Here is a 22,810-nt window from a genome sequence, read left to right on the forward strand (position 1 = left end):
TTAAGCCAGTTCTGTTACTTGCTTACAATGTGGTTGACGTTTAAGTGACTAGTCTGCTGCGAACTTTTTGGTACCCATGCTCCAACCTATAAAGTACCTATCTGATCTCTGAAGTATTAATGGCATCTTTACTTGACGCGGCGTAGTGTAAAGTTCAAAGTTTTATTCTATACTTACTCAAAACTGAAAAGTTCATACATATTTTATAATTTATGTTTCCAAATGTAAAATATTATCTACAAGCTTGATCCATTTATATTATTACTAACTTTGGCCGGCGACTTTGTCTGCGTGGAATTAGTGACAGCAGCTAAAGTAGGTATAGCGCCTGGATAATGCTAATAGCAATCATTCAATTCGCGCATTGCTTACTTCAATTATTAGGCAATTCATTAACTCTCTTCAGGGATGATTTCCGACAAAAAATCCTATGTCATTCCCCGGGACTCAAATTATCTCTTTACCAAATTTCAACTAAATCGGTTCAGCGGCTTAACGGTGAAGAGGTAACAGACAGACAGACACACTTTCGCCTTTATAATATTAGTACGGATTATGTATACTAGAACTAAACAATAACAGCATGCATCACTTTAAAGAAAAAACCATCAGATTTGTGAGTCGATCACAAACATAATCCCAAGACATATTAAATTTTCGAACGAGCGAGCGAAGCGAACGAAGTTCTTACATTCGACTTGGGACACGCGGCTGGCTAGGGGCACGCCCCGGCATTTCGATGTTTTTAAGCTGAACTATCAGAGGATAGTTTGATACTCAAGAACTTAAGTAAATTTGTTCTAATTTAAATGAAATTGGGTAAACGTGTAGTTGAGGGCATTATATTTTAGTCATTAAATTATGAGCAGGCTCGATCAAGGGGTTATTGAGCTAGAAGAGCTTAGAAGGCTAAAAAGCTATTTGTGAGGGGTCTTGCTATTCTGGTCATCTTTTTGCAAGAAAGTGTGGTCGAGTTTGGTATCAAATGAAAGTGCTCGGCTTGCACTTTTATAATATCGTTTTTAAATTTACCATTTTGAAATAATTAGCAAGATAAAAATAAACATAATATAGGTATTTGACATTTGACAGGAAATATTTCGGGTTACCACAGATACAGTATCAGTTAAGGGCTCCACAGACCTTGTAATATACCACGCGATTTTTGATCCATTGCCACCTATATTGAAACATAAAATAGTAGAAATTAAATAAAATGGAACTCTAAAATTTCCATACTATAGTCGGTCAACCAACTTTGTCAGTAGAAAAAGGTGCGATATTCAAATTTTCTATGGGACGATAACCCTTGTGTGTAAGCATTTTACGTCAAAAATGTGACAGCTACGTAGAAAGTGGCGGCCTCATTTATTAACCGACTTCCAAATCTCAAAAGGAGGAGATTAGATTGTGATTTTTTTAAATATTTGTTACTCCATATCTCCGTCATTACTGGACCGATTTAGAAAATTTTTTTTTGATTGTATGTTTATGCATACAGATTGGTCCCGTTTTTGTCAAAACCCAGTTCTGATGATGGGATCCATGAGGAATCGAGGGAACTCCTCAAATCTTAAAGGCATACATATAGTGATTTATGTGTTTTATCAACAAATCAAGCACATACATTCAAAAAAGTGACATTTGCTTATCATGAATAGTGGTACAAAACAAAATGAAATGCCGTTCGATTTTAAATCTTGCTAGTAAAAGATAGAATATTAAATGCAATAGCATTTCATTTTGAGTTGTGCCACTATTCATGATAATCAAATTTTGATGAAGTGGAACTGCTGATGATGATCAGAACGGAACTCTTCAACGAAGCATAGTTCACGTTTGGCGATTTGTCCTCTTCGTTATGTTTGTTAAGCAAGTTAAGTTTTTAAGCCACATTTTTGTCAAGCTCGAGTTCTGATGATAGGATCCACGAGTAATCGAGGGAACTCCTCAAATCTTAAAGGCATGCGTATAGAGATTTTTGTATTTTCATCAGAAAATCAAGCATTTTCATTACCTACTAGAAAAGTGGGTGGTTTTACCTCCTTTTCTACATAGTGCAACATTTATGTACAATAATCTTTCACCGGCCCTATAGAAGTCATGTTTTTTTCTTGAAAATTATTTTCTACCATTTTATGTCGAACTATACGAGTAAGTAGGTGCAACAAAGTCAGTCGCTCTATATATTTTTTGGCAAACCGCGAGTTCTCAGTTCGGGGCGAACTACTAGTATAATTAATTTTTCTCAAACATGCAATGAAATATTGATGTTATGTTCCTTATAATAGGCTGCGAAGTATGACGTTTCAGGTGCGGCTAGGACAAAAGGTCGTTAATGGAATTTCATACACATCTTGCAGACCTAGGCCGGCAAAGTCCTCTTTTTTAATTTTCATTTCACAGATATTTGTGACACAGCATCGTGGCATTCATCCAGTAAAAAAAAACTAGAGGCAGTATTTGCTTTATGGTTCGTAATGACACTCTGCCACTACGCCTATAAAAAAAAACAAAAAACAATGTTTGCTATAATCTGCAGTTTTATTTGTATAAAATCAACATGAACTTAATAAATAATACATTCTATAATTTTATAATTTTAAATTATAAATTTAACTACACAAATAAAAACATTTAAAATATTTCATCTAAACGTTAGCGGTAAAAAGGTCTACTCAAACACGCGTAGTTATATTTTTTAAATTGTTATGGAGGCAAAGTTGAAAAATATTCATTCTGTTTTATTGGATTTATGGTGCGTTGTTGATTTTTTGACTTTAATATGAGTTTCGACGAAATAATGAAATTAATATTAATTGTAATCGTAGGTGTTGGAATTGGCAGCGTAAGCTGAATTGATTTTAATAACTTACTGCCTCTACCGCCAAGTCAAAGACGAAGTATGTATATGGTTGCTTATGGCAATTTTATTATTTGAGAAACTAAGAAAAATGGCTTACAGTTTATTAGAAACAGTTTTGTGGCATATTTTAAATGAATGTAACTACAAATTCGTCAACACTATGGAAATTATACTTATTTACTCCATGCATAAAGCAACGATGTATGTGAAACATGATATCAACATGAAAGACTATGTAAACTTATGTGACGAAAACGACACTCAGACGGATACAAGGCGAAAAAATCAAAGATACATGAAAATATACGGGTAGTAAAAATACACGACTCGTGTAAAACATACGCGTGATAATGATATAGGTACGTGTTGGTTATATTTTGGGTGTAGTTTACTTTTAGTTTTTTCTATAAATAAAACTTGGGTTTCGTGGATTTTTTATTTTATTTATTTAATTGCATGTTTGAGAAAAGCACTATACATACCTCGGCGGGAAATGGGGTTGCCCGCGCTCAGACCTATTCGGCCTCGCTTCGCTCGGCCGTCTATATGTCTTCGGCCGGCAACCCCTTTCGTCCCGGCCTCTGTAGTAATGTACTATTAATACCTACACTGTAAACTCCAACGTCACTCGATATTCGATATAATGATTCACTCCCTATAACGTCGACATTAGTTTGCTAAGCTGCTTTACTTTATATTAATTTATCTCTAAACTCTCTATAGCGTCAAAAAACGCCCGGTCCCTTGAGTGTAGCTATAGAGCTTACACTGTATATAATTTATCGGTACAGGTATAAAATGAAAAGCTTAATGAAGTTGTATGTCGTGGCGGGGACCCTACGGAACAAAGCACAATACCAAGCTGACAAGGATGGTACTGAGCAGTGGAGAAGAATGACAAGCGCCCATGTACCCCGTGGTTACTGGTTTCCTAAGAACGACATAACCATGATAGTAAGTGGCTAAATTATGATGATAAAATAACTATGATTAAATGATCATAATTCTTTTATCATCTTAATATAACTTTGATCATTTGATCAAAATAAAATGTCCATTCTATTTTGTAGTAAATGTCATCAATCGTCTTTCGCTAGCCCTAGTCCGATTTATTTCCAAGCCTCTCTGCCACCCGGTTCGCATTCTTTTGTGAATGTATATTGTTTGAATGCGAGTAAATTGTTGAAGAGACTAGATATTTCTAGTCTTCTAGTCTCTTATGTATGTTATGTATGAAAGCACAATAGATGGACTTGTGTTTTCGAACTAACTCTCCCATCTATTTGTTACTTATTAGTAGTTCGAAAACACAAGTCCATCTATTGTGCTTTCATTTGAAACATTAGTGTTTTTTATGACTTCTGCAAGGTAACTAATTGTATGTCTACCGTACACATTTAATAAGGTCAGGTACAAGCGAATTGAAGGTTTTGCTGCATGAAGCAGATTTTTGTTAATGTTAAATGAGTAAAGATGTAATACATGTACTAGTTATCAGTTTCAAAACTCAGCTATCTTCTGCTACAAAATCACCGCGCTACTTTTGAGATACCTATATAGATAGGCCATTAGGCCTATAATACTATGGTATCATAGGTAACTCAAAGCAATATATTGCTTCGCGTTTATTCTGTAGGTGTATGTGGATATCCATGTTATTAAACAATAGGTTATAGGTTATAAATATTTTTAAACAATTTAATTTTAGTAATTCACAAAAGTAGGCTAAGTTAATAAGTTATAAGAAAATTTAGTCATTGTAAACTTCGCTTATTTACAGTTTTTTAATAATATTCAAATTCGTTTTTTGTATTAAGAGTTCAAGCGCTAAAAAGCAGCTTACGTGATGATTTCACAGACATGTAATTTCTGAATATTAGTAATATATAATTAAATGCACTATCATTTTTTGGTATCGTCTTGGGTCGTCCCATTCGTTTTTTGCCAAGTTCTTAAATTAGTCCTATTCTGCTTTCGTCGCTCATTCTACATTCGTCAGTATCGGCGGTGGTCGTTCTCATCTTTAGTCATATTTGTTGTTTGCCTTTTTCTTATTCCGGCTTATTCCGGTGTTCGTCATTATCTTCTTAGGCCATATTCGATCTTAGTCTATCTCGTTTTCAGTCTCATTCATTATTCGTCAATTTTTTTTCGCCACGTTCGTTGCCGGTCCCATTTGGTTATTGACAAGTTCTTAATTTGTCTTATTCTGTATTCTATCATATTCTTCATTAGTCACTTTCACTGGTAGTCTTTGTCATCTTTGGCCATATTTGACGATTGTCTTTTTAATTTTTCTTATTTTTATTTAAAAATTACACGTCATGTGTTTAATTAGTGCTTTAATAAGGACCACATGATATAGTATAAACATAACATAGTCATAGTTCTTCAGGTTCCCAACCAGTACAGCCTTCACGGGCCAATTTCTTACAGTTTTACTTTAGACATTTTTACTTTGCGAGTTGACAAACTTACCAAGAAGGTTGACAGCAATTACCAAAGCTTTTATCAGTCTGAATCTATCTAAGTAGCCTGCCGTGCCCTGGTCTATGACCAGGCAGTGCACGATGGAGTAAGCCCCGTGTCTCCGTTTTGGACTGATCTCCCCTACATGTGTATTATTGTTTAGTGTACTTTCAATTAATATTTTAAGTAAAAAGATCATTGTTTATGGAAACAAAACAAAAAACAAGACGAAGAGTGAATGGGACGAATATCGAATGGGACGAATATCGAACGGGACCAATAAGGAATGTGTCCAAATTTCAAAAGAGCCTAAATAAGAAAAATACGAAATTAGAATAAGACCAAATACGATAGGACGAATCTATATAGGTATATAAAACAAAGTCGTGTTTGTTCCAGCACCCATAACCCGAGAACGGCTGGACCGATTTTCATGATTTTTGATTTGATTTGTTGGATTAGTCTCGGCCCAGAACAGCAGAATAACTGTTAAAACCATTGAAAAAATTGACGAAAACAAAATAATGAAAGAAAAATCATTCCCATACAAAATTTTCCTAGGTATCTTACCTGTCAAACATTTGATGTTCATCCCGTCGATACGGTAAACTCTTACCTCAAATTAAATAACGTATTTAAAAAAAGGGTTCCGAACCGACAAGATATATCCACAATATTAGGTTTACGCCGTATTTGAGATTTTAAAATTGTAAAATAGTGACAGTAATGGCAACGGATTGACATATTTATATTTATGCATGCACTATTAGTGATGAGGCTAACCATAAGGTTACATCACGTTTACGTTTGTCAAATGTAGCGATTATAAACGAATTAGTCGAATCGATTTTAAGGCCGATTTTTGCAACTTTGTATTATTTGTTTGTATTATTAAATAACCTTTTTTCACATCGAATTTCATTTTATTGTCATTTGGTTTTTGTTTTAATTGTATCGTTTTTTTTAGTCGATTTTCATCAATTTACGGAAATGTAATGACTTGACCACAGATGATTATTAATCGAATAACTTTTTATTCGATTAATCGAATAAAGAAGTTAATCGTCAAATTTAATCGTCGATTAAATTATTCACGATTAATTTAGTCGACCTAACATACGATTGAAATTTAATTAATCTGAATATTAATCGGCTAAATTTTCGATTAAATCTCGATTGAAAGTTGACAGGGGGTCATTTTTGTACGTAAAAAAAAAGATGGGAGCCAAACACTTTGTCATAAAAGTCATCATGGGTATCGTTTTATAGGTTTTAGGGATTGCCGGTTTCGAAAATGATAACTGTTTTAGAATCCAAGATGTCGACCGTGCGCTTTGTCATAAAAGTCGTCATGGATGTCGTTTTATAGGTTTCAGGGAGTGCCGGTTTTGTAAATGATGACTGTTTTGGAATCCAAGATGTCTGCCGTGCACTTTGTCATAAAAGTCATCATGGGTGTCGTTTTATAGGTATTAGGTAGTGCCGATTACGAAAATAATGACTATTTTGGAATCCGAGATGTCTACCGTGCACTTGATCATAAAAGTCGTCATGGATGTCGTTTTATAGGTTTTAGGGAGTGCAGAATTCGAAAATGATGACTGTTTTGGAATCCAAATATGTCTGACGTGCAGTTTGATATAAAAGTCATCATGGGTGTCGTTTTATAGGTATTAGGGAGTGCCGGTTTCGAAAATGATGACCGTTTTGGAATCCAAGATGTCTGCCGTGGACTTTGTCATAAAAGTCATCATGGTTGTCGTTTTATAGGTTTACGAGAGTGCCGGTTTCGAAAATAATGACTATTTTGGAATCCGAGATGTCTGCCGTGCACTTTGCCATAAAAGTCGTCATGGGTGTAGTTTTATAGGTTTTAGGGAGTGCCGGTTTCGAAAATAATGACTCTTTTGGAATCCAAGATGTCTGCCGTGCACTTTGACATAAAAGTCGTCATGGATGTCGTTTTATAGGTTTTAGGGACTGCAGAATTCGAAAATGATGACTGTTTTGGAATCCAAGATATCTGCCGTGCACTTTGTCATAAAAGTCATCATGGGTGTCGTTTTGTAGGTTTTAGGGAGTGCCGGTTTCGAAAATAATGACTCTTTTGGAATCCAAGATGTCTGTCGTGCACTTTGACATAAAAGTCATCATGGATGTCGTTTTATAGGTTTTAGGGACTGCAGAATTCGAAAATGATGCCGTGCTCTTTGTCATAAAAGTCATCATGGGTGTCGTTTTGTAGGTTTTAGGGAGTACCGGTTTCGAAAATAATGACTATTTTGGAATCCAAGATGTCTGCCGTGCACTTTGTCATGAAAGTCGTCATGGGTGTCGTTTTATAGGTTTCAGGGAGTGCAGAATTCGAAAATGATGATTATTTTGGAATCAAAGATGTGTGTAATGATAATTTGAAAACTTCGCGTTATATTCCACAAGCTTATTTGAATGCAAGACATTGACATATTTTAGTATAATGTTGCCTGTTTCGTACAAGTCATATAATAGTGAACCGATACAACAGATATTTAGGCACGTATACGTATTTGTTGATATAATGGCTGTAATACAATGATCGTATAATCCGTATTTAACGTGCAAAAAAAAACAAATGCATACATGTACCTAGAGTCAGACCAAGAATAGTCTGCAGCGGATTTGATAGCCCTCGCAGTGCAAGTGTTATTTTAAACGTCAAACTTCTATGAAATTGTGACGTATAAATGACACTTGCACTGCGTGGGCTATCAAATCCGCTGCAGACTTTTTATGGACCAACTAGGTGAAGTTCACCGGGTCAGCTAGTAACGAATAAGACAAAAAAAGAAATTGACTAACATCGAACATGCCCAAAGAACATGATGACAATACCGGAATAAGCCGAAATAAGAAAAAGGCAAACAACCAAATATAACCAAATATGAAAAAGACCACCGATGAACTTGACGAATGTAGAATGCGTGACGAAAGCAGAATAGGACTAATTTAAGAACTTGACAAAAAACGAATGGGACGACCCAAGACGATACCCATTTTTAGGGTTCCGTACCCAAAGGGTAAGGGACCCTATTACTAAGACTTCGCTGTCCGTCTGTCACCAGGCTGTATCTCACGAACCGTGATAGCTAGACAGTTGAAATTTTCACAGATGATGTATTTCTGTTGCCGCTATAACAACAAATACTAAAAACAGAATAAAATAAAGATTTAAATGGGGCTCCCATACAACAAACGTGATTTTTGACCAAAGTTAAGCAACGTCGGGAGTGGTCAGTACTTGGATGGGTGACCGTTTTTTTTGCTTTTTTTTTGTTTTTTTTTTTTGCATTATGGTACGGAACCCTTCTTGCGCGAGTCCGACTCGCACTTGCCCGGTTTTTCTTCTGAACCGGTCAAAGACAGTCAAAGTGTTGTGAACGTGGTGATTGGCCGATTGTCAACCAATCAGCGCAAAGAAAGCAATTAAAGCCGTCTGAAAAATATTGTTCTCCTGATACCTACTGACCTTCTTATATTGCAATTAAAACTATTTTCAAAAATAAGAACCTAGAATGTCTACATCATCAGCTTTTGAGTTTTTTTTAAACCGAAATAAACGTCATATTCTAAGAAAAAGTGACCAAGGCCTCCAGTGCCCAGGGCTTGAATCGAACCAGGTCCTCCGTTGCGGCAGGTTACTAACCCCCTCGGCCACCCGGGTCATGGCGGCATGGGTCGAGTTTTTCTAAGTACATAGTACATAAGTACATATATGCAATTTCCTGAGGGCTTATGGCGCTCCCTAAGCACTCAGGAATTACAGGCAATTATATGAATATTATGCAACCGGAGCGCTGGACCAAACTAGCTACAGACTGGGTCCCACAGGATGGATCTCGGGGCAGAGGAAGACCAAAACGGAGATGGCGGGACGACGTTGACACATTTTGTAAAGAATGGCTGGAGTGTGCATCGGATAGGACCAAATGGCAGGAAAGAGGGGAGGCCTTTGCCTAGCCGTAGGACACTCCTATAGGCTAATAAAAAAATAAAAAATATAAATACATAGTGTTTCTACTTGAAAAAATAAATAAAATGATTTCAGAAAATTACTTGAAATGGTTTTTTATAGTTCTTTTTACAGTTTACAGCAACTCCGTTTGTATTTAACGGATATGTAAAGACTATGCCCCTTGCCTCGCGTGATATGGACTACGGATCTATGGAGTGCCTTGCATCAGGCTGGGGAAGAATAAATGATAGAGTAAGTTTAATGTTTAGCAATACCTAGTCATTTAATTCGATTAAAGTGATTAAGGTAGAACGGCACTGTCAATGATATCAAAAATGTGTACACGAAAATGTGATGGAAGTTTGAGTGTATGGTTTTCAAAAAGCCATCTTTCTCTCGCAGTTGTGCTGAAACAGTTTAATTTAATGTCTTGGACTTGTACTAGTCAGATACTTGTACCTATTGATCGCACATTGTAACTTATTGGCTTGCCCATCGCTGAAAATTGGATTATTATGACATGGATCTCATTTTATTTGAAATATCTGGGAGACCGAGCTTTGCTCGGAAAACATATAAAAACTCCAAAATACGCCTTTTCCCAGAGATATCACCTAGCTAGATCGATTTATCGCCCCCGAAAATCCCCATATAGCACATCGAAATCGTTAGAGCCGTTTCCGAGAGTTTAGAAACATTGGTCGTTTAAAGGTATTAGATATGTATAAACTTCTTTTTACTTTATATATATGTCGCAGGCATTTTGTAAGAATCCGCCGTTTACAAACGGCGTAGTCAATTTACAAACGCTTTCACGATTGTAAAATGACGACGCCGTTTGTAAAATGCCGAAGGCAAATTATAAACGGTCCGCATTTTGTAAAATACCTTTTTAATACAGTTGCTCAAAAAGTTTTTTAAATTTAATTCTGAGTTCTGACCGTATTTGATACGTCCACACCAAAGAGTTTGGATGTTCCAAAACTTGATATATATTTATTTTGCCATTGGACATTTATTACGTACGTAAAAGTATTGTTACACGATATAAAGTAAATATTTATTTGTTAATTATATAAATAAAACGTTAGAAAATACGATATTTCACTAAAAAAACTTTTTTATTATTTGGCTGAATGGAACTATCATTGCCACGTTGGCTGTCGTTAACAGAAAAAAATAAAAATTAAAAAGTAAAACCGGCGCCCGCCATTTTCACTTGAAATTTAGTTGTATCATAATAATTATCTTAAATTGCAAGTGTAAAAGTGTTTTTGTATTAAATGAGTTAATGTGATTAATTGAGGCAATGTAAATCAACACTGAACGTAGTTTACAGTGATGAATAATATATAATATACAATATCATTCAAGTTCAAGGGAAAATTCGTAAATGTAAGTGTAATACTCATGTTACCAATATTTGTTTTACTGTGATTTTTTCGCAAATGTATTAAAAAACGTCGTTCAATGTACGTGTGAAAGTGTTATTATTTACGAGTCCCGAGATGTCTTTTATGAGCCGTAGGCGAAATACTTTTCACACTTTCACTTGCATTGAAATGTACTATATGACATTACTAGCGCCGTTTGTAATTTGCCGCGGCATTTTGGTCGAATTAGTTCTTTAATTTACCACGCGTGGCGCTGCACGTCAAAACTATGAAAAACGCTGGGGTGTCCATCAAATCTGGATTTCTTGGATAGTCCCAACACACTGTTTCTTTTCAAAAAACATTTCCCTCACAAATTACCTAACTAGACGGAGCCCCGCGAAGCCCCCTGTTTCTGGGCGGTTTGCCCTTCGGGCATCTGAAGGTACCTAACGAATCTACCTATTGATTTAGTGTGACGTCCGTGAAAACATTACACTTTAGGGAAAAATCGTAGGTAGGTAGGTAAGTTCAAGTTCGTTAGGTAGCTTCAGCCCAACTAGCAAATTATGTCGTAAGAAAGGCAGCATGTTACGTTTCTCTTTCAGCTATGTGGTCGAGAGATAGATCTGTAAAAGGTCGAAAGAAGGATCGTTCTCTCGACGCGTTTTGGGCGGACTTCTATTTGCTTTTTAGTTAAAAAAATATCGTAAGAGTGTCGTATGAATAGCCAAATAGTTGAAAGATGGTCATCAGAATCGCTTTCATTCGACTTATTTATCGTAAGATAGCAGCGCCGTTGCAATCACTCTACTTATACAGAGTGTGCCCCGTAATAAGAGCAAAAAAATCAAACTGAAGATTCCTTGGAGTACCCAAAGTTACCGCCAAGTGGTCCCGATGGTTCAAAATTCTTAATTTAGGAGAAATTTTAATTTAAAGTCATGTTTAGCAAGCAATGGATTTTCACATTGCGTTACGGTCGCTAAACTGTCGTAAGATGTCATGGTAACAGGACGTCTTGGTACGCGCCTTTCATGTAGTACAATTTATTTTAAAAATGAATACAGAGAAAAGTAATTAAGACTTTGCCACAATAACTTCTATGTCTGATTATAAATTATGAACATGATATATTGTAACAATAAAAAGCCACATTCTACCATATGAGGTCAATTCAATTATGTCACTATTTTTCTTTACAGGAACCCTCAGAAATATTATTGTATGCTAAACTACGCCTGATACCTACTTCCCGTTGTTCACGTATACATAAAAAAAGAATGGGCAAGTTCATATGCACTGAATCTGCCGTAACGAATGTGCTACAGGTAAGAACCGTTCAATATATTTACCTAGGTGTCCTAGGTATAGGTACATTTTCACATTCAGCCAGCAGAGTTTTTGAAAAATCTTGTCTCTTTTTAGATAGTATAGTGTTGGTTAAATTAGTAATCATGTAACTATGTAACACCTAAACATAAACACCGGCTCGGCAATACCCTCACAAACACAATATAACTTCACTTCCAGAACAGCAGTCGTACAGCCTGGCAAAAAGAATACAAATGAAAAAGTAGTTGTTTCGCTTCTATTAAAACTAAAAATCTCTCAATCCTCGGTTAGCAAAGCTATGATGAAAAGGCAAAGTTGTAATATTTTATGGTACCTACGTATTAAAACCAAGCTAGCGAAATACCTAATCGTGTAATTTCACAACTGTTCTGTAAATAGTTTAGTTTAGTTTAGTTTATTTATTTCATAATGATAAATTACAGTATAAATTATTCTTACGCTAATCTATATGAATTTACATTATGATCGTCAATAATTTCGCATGCAAACATAATTATACAATGTCAACAATGATAATCAAATTACAAATTTATAATTTAAGTAAAAAGAAATTTGAGAACTATCGTCAAATTGAAAAAAACTCAATAAATAACAGCCAATACAACCATTTTCAGTCGCCGTTACGACACGGTGTAGACACATCTTGTGTCGACACCGTCTGTTTCGTTCACAATTCCAGTCGCAGAGTCGTCGCCGTGTCGACACAGTTACCAGAAATGGGGAAGGGTCGACACATACATATTAACACACAAAGTGTCGTCGCCGTGTGCACACATTGTTACCAGTTTGCGACTACTTTATCCCAAAATCATTCGTTCATTCGATCATATTGTTCCTGTCAAATGGAAACTGTCAGATGGAAAAATACTTAAATAAAAATAAGTGACATTAATACGCCATCTCTTAAACGGATTACAAGACGTAAGTATTTATTGTTTGCATTTATATTACAATAGGACTTAAATTACTATGGGGAATTAAACTGCTCGAGTGATTTGATAAACTAAGTGTAATATAATCAACGCGCCACCACATTGTTTTAGTTTAGCCGGCAATGAAATTATTTACTTCTCAGTGCCTGTGTTCATAACTATATTATTTGATGCATTTTTAGTACTTCGATGCGTATACTATACTTAAATAACAGAAATAACGCTTTACATACTACTAAACATGTTAATTATGATGTAAACATATGGTTTAAGGCTGAGAAATATTCCAGTCACAAAGTAGTCGCAATGTTTCGACTTTGTGTAGACTCTGTGTAGACACATGACACGCGCTGTCAAAAGTAGTAACAAAGTTACTGGATTAGCAAAATGGCTCCTTGTGTTCATTCGTTTTCAGATATTCTCAAAGTGTAAGAGCCAAGCCGTGGTCAGAGATGGGCATTAATCGATTAACTGTTTAATCGACTAATTAATGGAATAAAAAAAGTTAATCCTCAAATTTTAATCGCGATTAATTTAGTCGACCTAACATAGATTGAAATTGAATTAATCTGAATATTAATCGAATAAATTATCCATTAAATCTCGATTGAAAGTTGACAGGGGGTCATTTTTGTACGTAAAAATAATAGAAATGTCTTGCGTGCAGATGGTAGCCAGGTGGTAGGTAGGTATTTATAGGTTTTAGGGAGTGCCGGTTTCGAAAATGATGACCATTTTGGAATCCAAGATGGCGGCTACGCATTTTATCACAAAAGTCGACATTGATGTCCTTTATAGGTTTTAGGTAGGGAATGCAATAACCGGCCAAACTTCATAACCGATTTCGGTTACGGTTATGCCCGAAAAATAACCGAATATCGGTTATAATCGGTTACGGTTATTTTCGACAAAAAATTATAAATTTGCTATGAAGTAATTAAAAAATTACGAAAATAAAAGTACATTATTAGGGAATGTGAGTATAAGTCTTCGTTTTTTAATAAAACACACCAAATACAGTAAAAGTAAAATATGACCTTGGACGTGATACAATATTCAATAAAAATATTTCATGAATAAGGGAAGTAAATTTGGTATATTTAAAATATTAAAGTCCACGAATGACAAAAATTATAGTCACAGGCGTCACAGCCAAAAAAGGCAGGATTTTGTAGTCATTAGATGATAAAAACATACAATTTAAGTCATAAATAAATAACCGAAAATAACCGTAACCGGTTAGTCGAGTTTCCAATATTCGGTTATGAAATTTTGGCAAAATATTCGGTTATAACCGAATATTTCGGTTACGGTTATAACCGATTTGCATTCCCTAGTTTTAGGGTGTGCAGAATTCGAAAATGATGACCATTTTGGAAACCAAGATGTCTACCGTACACTTTGTCATAAAAGTCGTCATGGATCTCGATTTATAGGTTTTAGGGAGTGGAGAATTCGAAAATGATGACCGTTTTGGAATCCAAGATGTCTGCCGTGCACGTTGGTCATGGTCATCATTATCGAATTCTGCACTTCCTAACACCTTTAAATCAACATCCATGACGGCTTATATGATAAAGTGCACGGCAGACATCTTGGAATCCAAAATGGTCATCATTTTCGATTTTTCCGCTCCCTAAAACCTATACATCGACATCCGTGACGACGCAAGTTATCTTTATTTTATTCAGATCTTAGACCAATTGCTACAGAATACAAAGGACAAAAAAAGAAGCAAGGAGGTAATGAAACAAGCAAAAATTTCTCGACGCAATTGGGTGATTCTTATATTGTGTCCAATTTTTTTTGTCATAAAAGTTTTTATTTTTCACATATAACTCTCACAGTTCCGTGACATTTCGACCTTGTAATTTTTTAAATGTTTTTGTTTATCTATGAGGATCTCACTAGAATAATATAATCAAGGTATGTTTATGTTTGATGATTGAAATAGTAACTCAAAACAATTATATTTGTGTCTTATATTCCTGCCGAAGACTTTTATTTTTCCTTTTCTTTCTACACAAGTTAGGCCAAGTAATAAGAATTTAGGGCTCTCAATTTTATTTTGACTTCTACATCAGTAAAGCTACGAGGCCATGTTTGGTATCGTTTTCGTATTAATTCGCAGTACCAAATTTAGTTATGGTATCACATTGACACCATTCCGAAGTAAAAACATATAAACTTATTAAAATACTTTCTTTTAAACTCCTCTTCACGCTTAAACTGCTGAACAGATTTAATTTAAATTTGGTACACAGATATTTTGAGTCCCGAGACAGGACATAATAAGTTATCTCAAAAATCATCCTTTAAAGGTGTGAAATGTGGTATAGGGGGGAATTCGGAATTGAATTCTTGAAGTTAATACTGTTTAAGTTTACGTTTGAAGTCATGTTTTTTATCATTTTCAACTAAATCAAAGATGTAGACCATCCCAAATTTCATATAAATCGGTTCAGCGGTTATTGATTTACCGTACAAATTTCCACGCCACTTTTCACACCTTCAAAAGATGATTTTTGTTATAAGAACTATCCTATGTCCTGTTCCGGGACGCAAACTATGTATTTCTATACCAAATTTCAACAAAATCGGTTCAGCGGTTAAGCGTAAGCGGTTAAGAGGAGTTTAATAAAAACCGGCCAAGTGCGTGTCGGACTCGCGTATTAAGGGTTCCGTACATTAAGTCCGACTCGCGCTTGACTGCACATTTCTAATAGGTTTTCCTGTCATCTATAGGTAAAGAACTATTTTGTGTATTTTTTTCAAAATTGAAGACCTAGTAGTTTCGGGGGATGGTCATTTTTTGGGTATAAAATTGATAAATTAAACGAAAATTAACGGGAATCTAGTAAAGATTGCTTTAATTTTCTATAAAAAGGACTCGTAAAATACATGGGTCACGGAGTACAAGAATATGAAGTGACATTGACATAAGAATCGTCAAGTGCGAGACGGATTCAAATAAGGCGCGATATTCGAAATTAGAATGACATTTAACACTCCCTTTGAATTCGAGCCTCTTAAAATAACATAACAATAGCATGTAGCTGCTTGACAAAAGTACAACATAAGAACAATTTCAAAGAAATAACAATCATATAGATCCAAGTGAACACATTCCAAGTTTGAATTTAAGAGAATTGAATTTATCTTTTGACAAAGCTTTGGTAAGAATATCAGCATATTGATTTTCACTTGTAACAAATTCTAAAGAGATGATTTTTTGCTGATACTTTTCCTTAATAAAGAAGTATTTCACCTCAATATGTTTACATCTTTTATGAAAGTTCACATTTTTAATCACACTTATGGCACTTTGATTATCTAAGTGAAGGCACAAAGTGTCTTGTTGATATTCACCAATGTCGGTGAGAAATTGTTTGATCCACATTGCTTCCTTAGTAGCTGCGCATGCAGCCATAAATTCGGCCTCGGTTGTCGATAGTGCCACGGTTTGCTGTCTTTGACTAGACCAAGTTATTGCTGCTCCACTCTTTAGGAAAACATAACCGGTCACAGAACGACGTGAGTCTGGGTCATTGGCATAGTCAGCATCACTGTAACCAGTCACTTCTGAAGACTGATTAGTGTTTTTGTAATATAAACCATAGTCTTTTGTTTCTTTTAAATATTTGAAAATTCTTTTCACTGCATTCCAATGTGTTTGGTTGTAACAATTAAGAAATCGACTCACCAGGTTGACAGCAAACGTTATATCGGGTCGACTCACAGTTGCCAGGTGTATGAGAGATCCCACTGCTTCTCTGTATGGCAGATTCCTCTCAGGCTCTTCTTCTCCCCTCTGCAACTTCATGTGAGGATCGACAGGAACACTGTTGGGATTAGCATCATGCATATTAAATTTATTCAACATTTGCTCTATGTATTTTGTTTGGTGAATAAATATATAGTCACTAGACCTTTCAATTTGCATCCCAACAAAATTGCTAGGCTTATCCATAACTTTAATTTGAAATACTTTATTCAGTTCCTCAGTTACTGTTTTTAAAGCTAATTCATCAGTTGAGAATAATAGTCCATCATCAACATATAGACATAGGTAACATTTCTTCTTATGGACTTGACCAATATAAACACATTGATCAGCTTTACTACTGACAAAGCCAAACTTTTTCAACACCGAATCAAATTTGCTGTTCCAACATCGTGGCGCTTGCTTTAAACCATATAATGATTTGTTAAGTTTACATACCATATTTTCTCCATGAGGAAGTCCTTCTGGTGGGGCCATGTATATGGTCTCTTCAAGCTCGCCATAGAGAAAAGCTGTCTTGACATCTAGTTGGACCATCTTGAGATTTTGTTGAACGGCCAGAGAGAGTAATAACCGAATTGAATCATACCTTACAGTTGGTGCGAAGGTTTCTTGGTAATCAATACCTGCTGTCTGTGTAAATCCTTTAGCGCACAGGCGTGATTTGTAGCGCTGACCAGTTGGTTCTTCTTTGATGCGGAACACCCATTTGCATCCTATTACTTTGGCATTTGGGGGTTTTTCTACCAATGACCAGGTATTGTGTTCATTATGAGCATCTAATTCTTCTTTTATAGATTTTCTCCACTTTTCTGCAGCAGTTGATTTAATTGCTTGTTTATATGTTTCAGGAACATTTTCCATAGGTTCTTCGTCATAGCACAGGTAAGTATATTCTTCTGACTTTTTAGTACCCATATTCTTTCTAGGTCTCAGCTCCATCTTATTGACTGCAGTTGTATCCAGAGTTGTGTCAGGTACATAATCACTGTCTGAGGTAGACCTGTTTTCACATACTGTATCATATGAGCTGTCTAGACTTGTGACATCTGTGTCACTGACACTTTCATTTGCTTCCTCCTGGGTATTATCATTTTCTGCCAGGTCACTTGAAGATAGTTCTACAGGAACATAATCTCTTTTCACAGTAGATTCTAGAAATACAGCATCTCTGCTCTTTATTACTGTAGTGGTCTCAGGTACTATAAATCGGTAGCCCTTAGTATGATCACAATATCCAATGAAGATCATCTTGTGTGCTTTGGGGTCCCATTTCTTACGTTTCTCCTTGGGCAGGTGGACCATAGCTTCACAGCCAAATATGCGCATGTGTTTCACATTCGGCTTTTGTCCAGACCACATTTCTTGAGGAGTTTTGAATGATAGAGACTTAGTTGGAGAGCGGTTGATCACATAAGCAGCAGTGTGTACTGCATCAGCCCAATATTTATTTGGTAGCTTGGCATTCTGAAGCATACATCTTGCTCGTTCCACAAGGCTTCTATTCATCCTCTCTGATAAGCCGTTGCTTTCGGGGCTATAAGGTGTGGTTGTCTGGTGTATGATACCTGCACCTTTTAAGTAGTCAGAGAATTTCTTGTTAACATATTCGGTTCCACCATCGGTACGAATAACCTTGATCCTGGCATTGAGCTGGTTCTCAACTTCGTTTCTATATTCTTTAATTTTTTCTAGTGCATCTGACTTGTTCCTGAGAAAGTACACATACACTTTCTTTGAGAAGTCATCAATAAATGTAATAAAATACTTTGCTCCGCCAAGCGACTGAGTTTCCATAGGTCCACACAGGTCCGAGTGAACGACTTCAAGTATACTTTTAGCTTTGGGGCCTTCACTTTTAAAAGGTAGTCGGGTCTGTTTACCCTCTTGGCATGTTATGCATGTCAGATTTTCTGTTTTTGCTGAGAAAATTACATGATCAGTATTTTCTGTCATCTTCTTTAGACTCGGAAAGTTGAGATGTCCCATTCTCTGGTGCCACAAGTAAGTATCTTCTTGTTCTTCAACATCAGACATGCATGCATAGCCTTTACCAGGTATATCTAGCCGGTACATGTTGTTGACATGAGTGCCTGTTGCTACTATCTGACCTCTATTGTTTATAATAGCGCACCCATCATTATCAAAACTTACTTTTCCACCAGTTTTTGCGATCTCACTTACTGACAGGAGATTGTTAGCAAGATCAGGAGAATACAGCACATTGGTAAAGAGCACCTTGTTTTCTTTACCTTTATCATCACATGTGTCTAAACTTACTTGCCCTGCACCATGCACGGATAACACTTCTTTGTTAGCAACCTTTATATTGTTTATCGGAGGGGCTACTACATTCTGTAGCAAATTTCTGTGCTTCGTAAGATGATAGCCTGCTCCTGAGTCTACATACCACACATCATCTTGACTTGATGTAGCTATAAACACTGCAGCATATGATGCACTACTTGGCTTATGACGCTGTGTATCCTTTGGCTTTTCCTTGCATTCTGGGCTTTTATGGCCATATTTGTTACAGGAATAGCATCTTGGCCCTTTAGACTGCTTCTTGTGGCTTCTGTGCAACTTCTTGCTAGCGACAAATACTGAAGGTGAAGAATCAGTCTCGATACATCTGACATCTTGCAATAATTTTGCTTTTACAGAATCTGAGGTTATTTTCACGCCAGAGCTTTCAATAGCTATGATCATAGGCTGGTATGACTCAGGTAGACCAGAGAGTAGCAATGTTCCGAGCCATTCATCGTCCACCTTGAAGCCTATGTTCCGGAGCTTATGGGCAGTATTCATTATTTTGCTCACATATTCTTCTACATTTTGACATTCAGTTAACGAGGTATTACAGAGATCACGCAGTAAGCCGACTTTGCGTGTCAGCCCAGAGTCGTCGAACACTTTTGACAAGTTCTCCCACACTTCTTTGGCGGTGCCGGCCTCTTGAATATGTACGTAGTTTGTAGGATCGACTAAAAGAATTATCTTTGATTTTGCTTTTGTGTCTCGTTTTGTATCTGTTTTAGCGTCTGCAGTCGGTTCAACACAATCCCACAACTCTTCGTGTTGAAGGTAAGTTTTTACCGCAAATCGCCATGTAGCATAATTATCACGGCCGGTTAGTTTTTCAATTAATGCCATTTGATTATTTGATCCCATTTTTTCAAACACTTTTTACAATCTTTTTACGAAGAAACAATTGCAAATCACGTTTTTTTTCCTGTCAAATCAATGTACACATTTTTACACTTTTTGCACTGAGAGTTTCGCACTGCCTTCTTTTCTAGGCTTTACTGGGCACTTAACCTGATAAATTAAACGAAAATTAACGGGAATCTAGTAAAGATTGCTTTAATTTTCTATAAAAAGGACTCGTAAAATACATGGGTCACGGAGTACAAGAATATGAAGTGACATTGACATAAGAATCGTCAAGTGCGAGACGGATTCAAATAAGGCGCGATATTCGAAATTAGAATGACATTTAACAAAAATTAATTTGTTTACGTTACATGTCCGTCTTTGGGTCCCTAATTTACATATATGTACCAAATTTCAACTTAATTGGTCCAGTTATCCAGTAGTTTCCGAGAAAATAGGCTGTGACAGACGGACAGACATACAGACGCACGAGTGATCCTATAGGGTTCCGTTTTTTCCTTTTGAAGTACGGAACCCTAATAAGATTTTTTTTTAATTTTGTGGAATGGTGTCAATGTGATACCATAAATGGATTCAGCACCCCAGATTTATACGAAAACGATACCAAACACGGCCTAATAGCACCTTCACTGATGTAGATATATCATAAAAGGTTGACGGGTGTTGGGTGTTTATATGGTTTTGGTCGATTATTATCATTTGCATCGCCCATGATGACTTACTAGAATTACGAGCACACGAGACACTAATAGTAGTTTGACAAACCTTGGTTTTCAAGAGGTATTTTATATTGACATTTGCTGTCACAAATTTGCTGTCAGATTTAGTCGCAAACCGCACGCAAAGTGCACACAATGTGTCGACACCTTGTTACGGAAAAGTGTACACACGGCGACGGCACTTAGTTTCGAAACAATTCTAGACACATTGTGTGCACTCTGTTACGACACATCTGACATTTAGTTACCACTTTGATGATTCTGCGACCGGAATGGTTATATGGGAGAATACATGTCTAATATCTCATAATGATCGTCATACTAAAACTAAGAGCGGTATTCATAGGTAATAAGTTCAGAACGAATGTCAAATAAAATCAATTTTACATAAGCTAAGTATAATGTCAAATAGTTATTTCAATTTTAATTCCATGTATTCGTCCACTGAATATAATGGGTTATTCAATAAAAAGTTCCTCAGTTGACGTTCAAATGCTTCGTCAGATATTTCAGTTCTTAATTCGGCGGGTAGACGTTCGTAATAAGTTGGGCCCATTACTCGCGGATTTTTACATGAAAGTGCCATGCGACGCGAATAGTTTCCACGAATAGAATTGACCTTCAAGACCTTTATTAGGTACGTTTAGTCATAGAAAAATATAGTAAGAATAAAGTGCTCACTCCATACATCAGTTATGGTACCAAACTGACTATTATTATTATTATTTTTTTGACGAATTGGGAATGCGTTTATGCACGGTGTGTGGGACTCCTTTCCTTTCCTTTCCTTTCCCCTCTCCTGGCAAGAGAGGGGGGAGAATTTGGCCCTGCCCACTAAACCCACTCCGGCGTTTCACCCTCTCTGCCGTTCGTGAGGGCGCACTGGGATCGACTGGGATGACATTCCACCACGGCGCCCTCCGTCAGCCCCGGCTTATCGCCAGGGCCCCCCTCACAATGGGGGAGGATCAGAAACGCTTGATCCCCCCTTCCTCCGACGAGGTGTATGGGGCCGTGCAATGCGGGTACGGTACCCGCTGACCCTACTGGGGCTCGAGGCGAGCATACGCTCTTTGCCTTCGACCCTGCCGTCTACGTCGGAGAGGAAGCGCGTCAGCAGCCGCTTCTCGCACCCTCTCCGCCTCCTCCTTCTGTGACATGGTTTCTTCGCAGAAGGAGGCCACCGCTTCCCATTTCCTCTCGCTACCCAGCATCGCCGCTATTATGCTGCGTAGCGAGAGGTTCGCTACCCCCGTGGCCGCCCCGAGGGCAGCTCTTTCAACGGCCCAGCGATTGCACTCTTCTAGAGTGTGCTGGGCCGTGTCGTCCGCCGCTCCACATTCGTGGCACTGAGGCCCCGGCTCCCTCTGTATCTTGTGCAGGTAGTGTCCGAAACAGCCGTGTCCGGACACCACCTGCGTTACCCTTTACCCTGTATGTCAGGGCCCCCTTGCTCCGGTCCACCCACTCGTCCATTACCGAGAGAATAGCCCCTATGGTTCGGGTTCCATAGCGGCTATCCTCCAAGGCATCCCTCCATCGTTCTCGTAGGCGCTCCGCGGCTGCCCGCGACACCCTCTCTGCCTCCTCCGCGTCTGGGGGCTCCCCACGCCCCCTCGCTTCCGCCCTCCACCGGTACCTCTCCGCTAGCACCCCCGCGTCCAGCTCCCAAGGCGGGGTGCCGGCAAGAAGGCATGTCGCTGCGTGAGAAGTGGTGCGGTAGGCCCTCACCATCCTCTGGGCCACCACCCTCTGTGGCCGACGGAGCAATGCCCTCGTGCATCTCGTCAGTCGTCCGGCCCAAATTGGCGCCCCGTAGAGCGCCATGCTCCCGACGACCCCCGCATACAGCCGCCTACACGGCGCATTCGGCCCCCCCAAAATGCCCCGCCAGTAGGCGGCCCAGAGCCGAGGCAGCACCCACGAGTCGAGGAGCCAGTCGTGCAAATTGCTCCTCGAATGTCCACTAATCCACTTTCTGTCCAGGACAAGGCCCAAGTACTTGATGTGGGCCTTGACCTGGACAGATTCACCCCCCACCCTCACTGCGGTGCCCGCCGGCAGCCGCCCCCACCCCCTCGTTCCTTCGAGGACCATGGCCTCGGTCTTCGGCAGGGGACTGCGACACACAGTGACCATGCGGGGA

General features: G+C 37.8%; 1 protein-coding gene across 1 annotated transcript in view; it reads left to right on the plus strand.

Moving 5' to 3' along the window:
- LOC134794307 (chymotrypsin A-like) overlaps positions 1–22,810 on the plus strand; it is a 188,326-nt gene that overhangs the window by 85,231 nt on the left and 80,285 nt on the right. Inside the window, exons 2-3 of the mRNA XM_063766071.1 lie at positions 9,459–9,578; positions 11,905–12,030. Of these exons, the coding sequence (XP_063622141.1) occupies positions 9,459–9,578; positions 11,905–12,030 (246 nt within the window). The remainder of the gene's footprint in view (positions 1–9,458; positions 9,579–11,904; positions 12,031–22,810) is intronic.

This window comes from Cydia splendana, chromosome 10, assembly GCF_910591565.1.
Source record: "Cydia splendana chromosome 10, ilCydSple1.2, whole genome shotgun sequence".
Lineage (NCBI taxonomy): Eukaryota > Metazoa > Arthropoda > Insecta > Lepidoptera > Tortricidae > Cydia > Cydia splendana.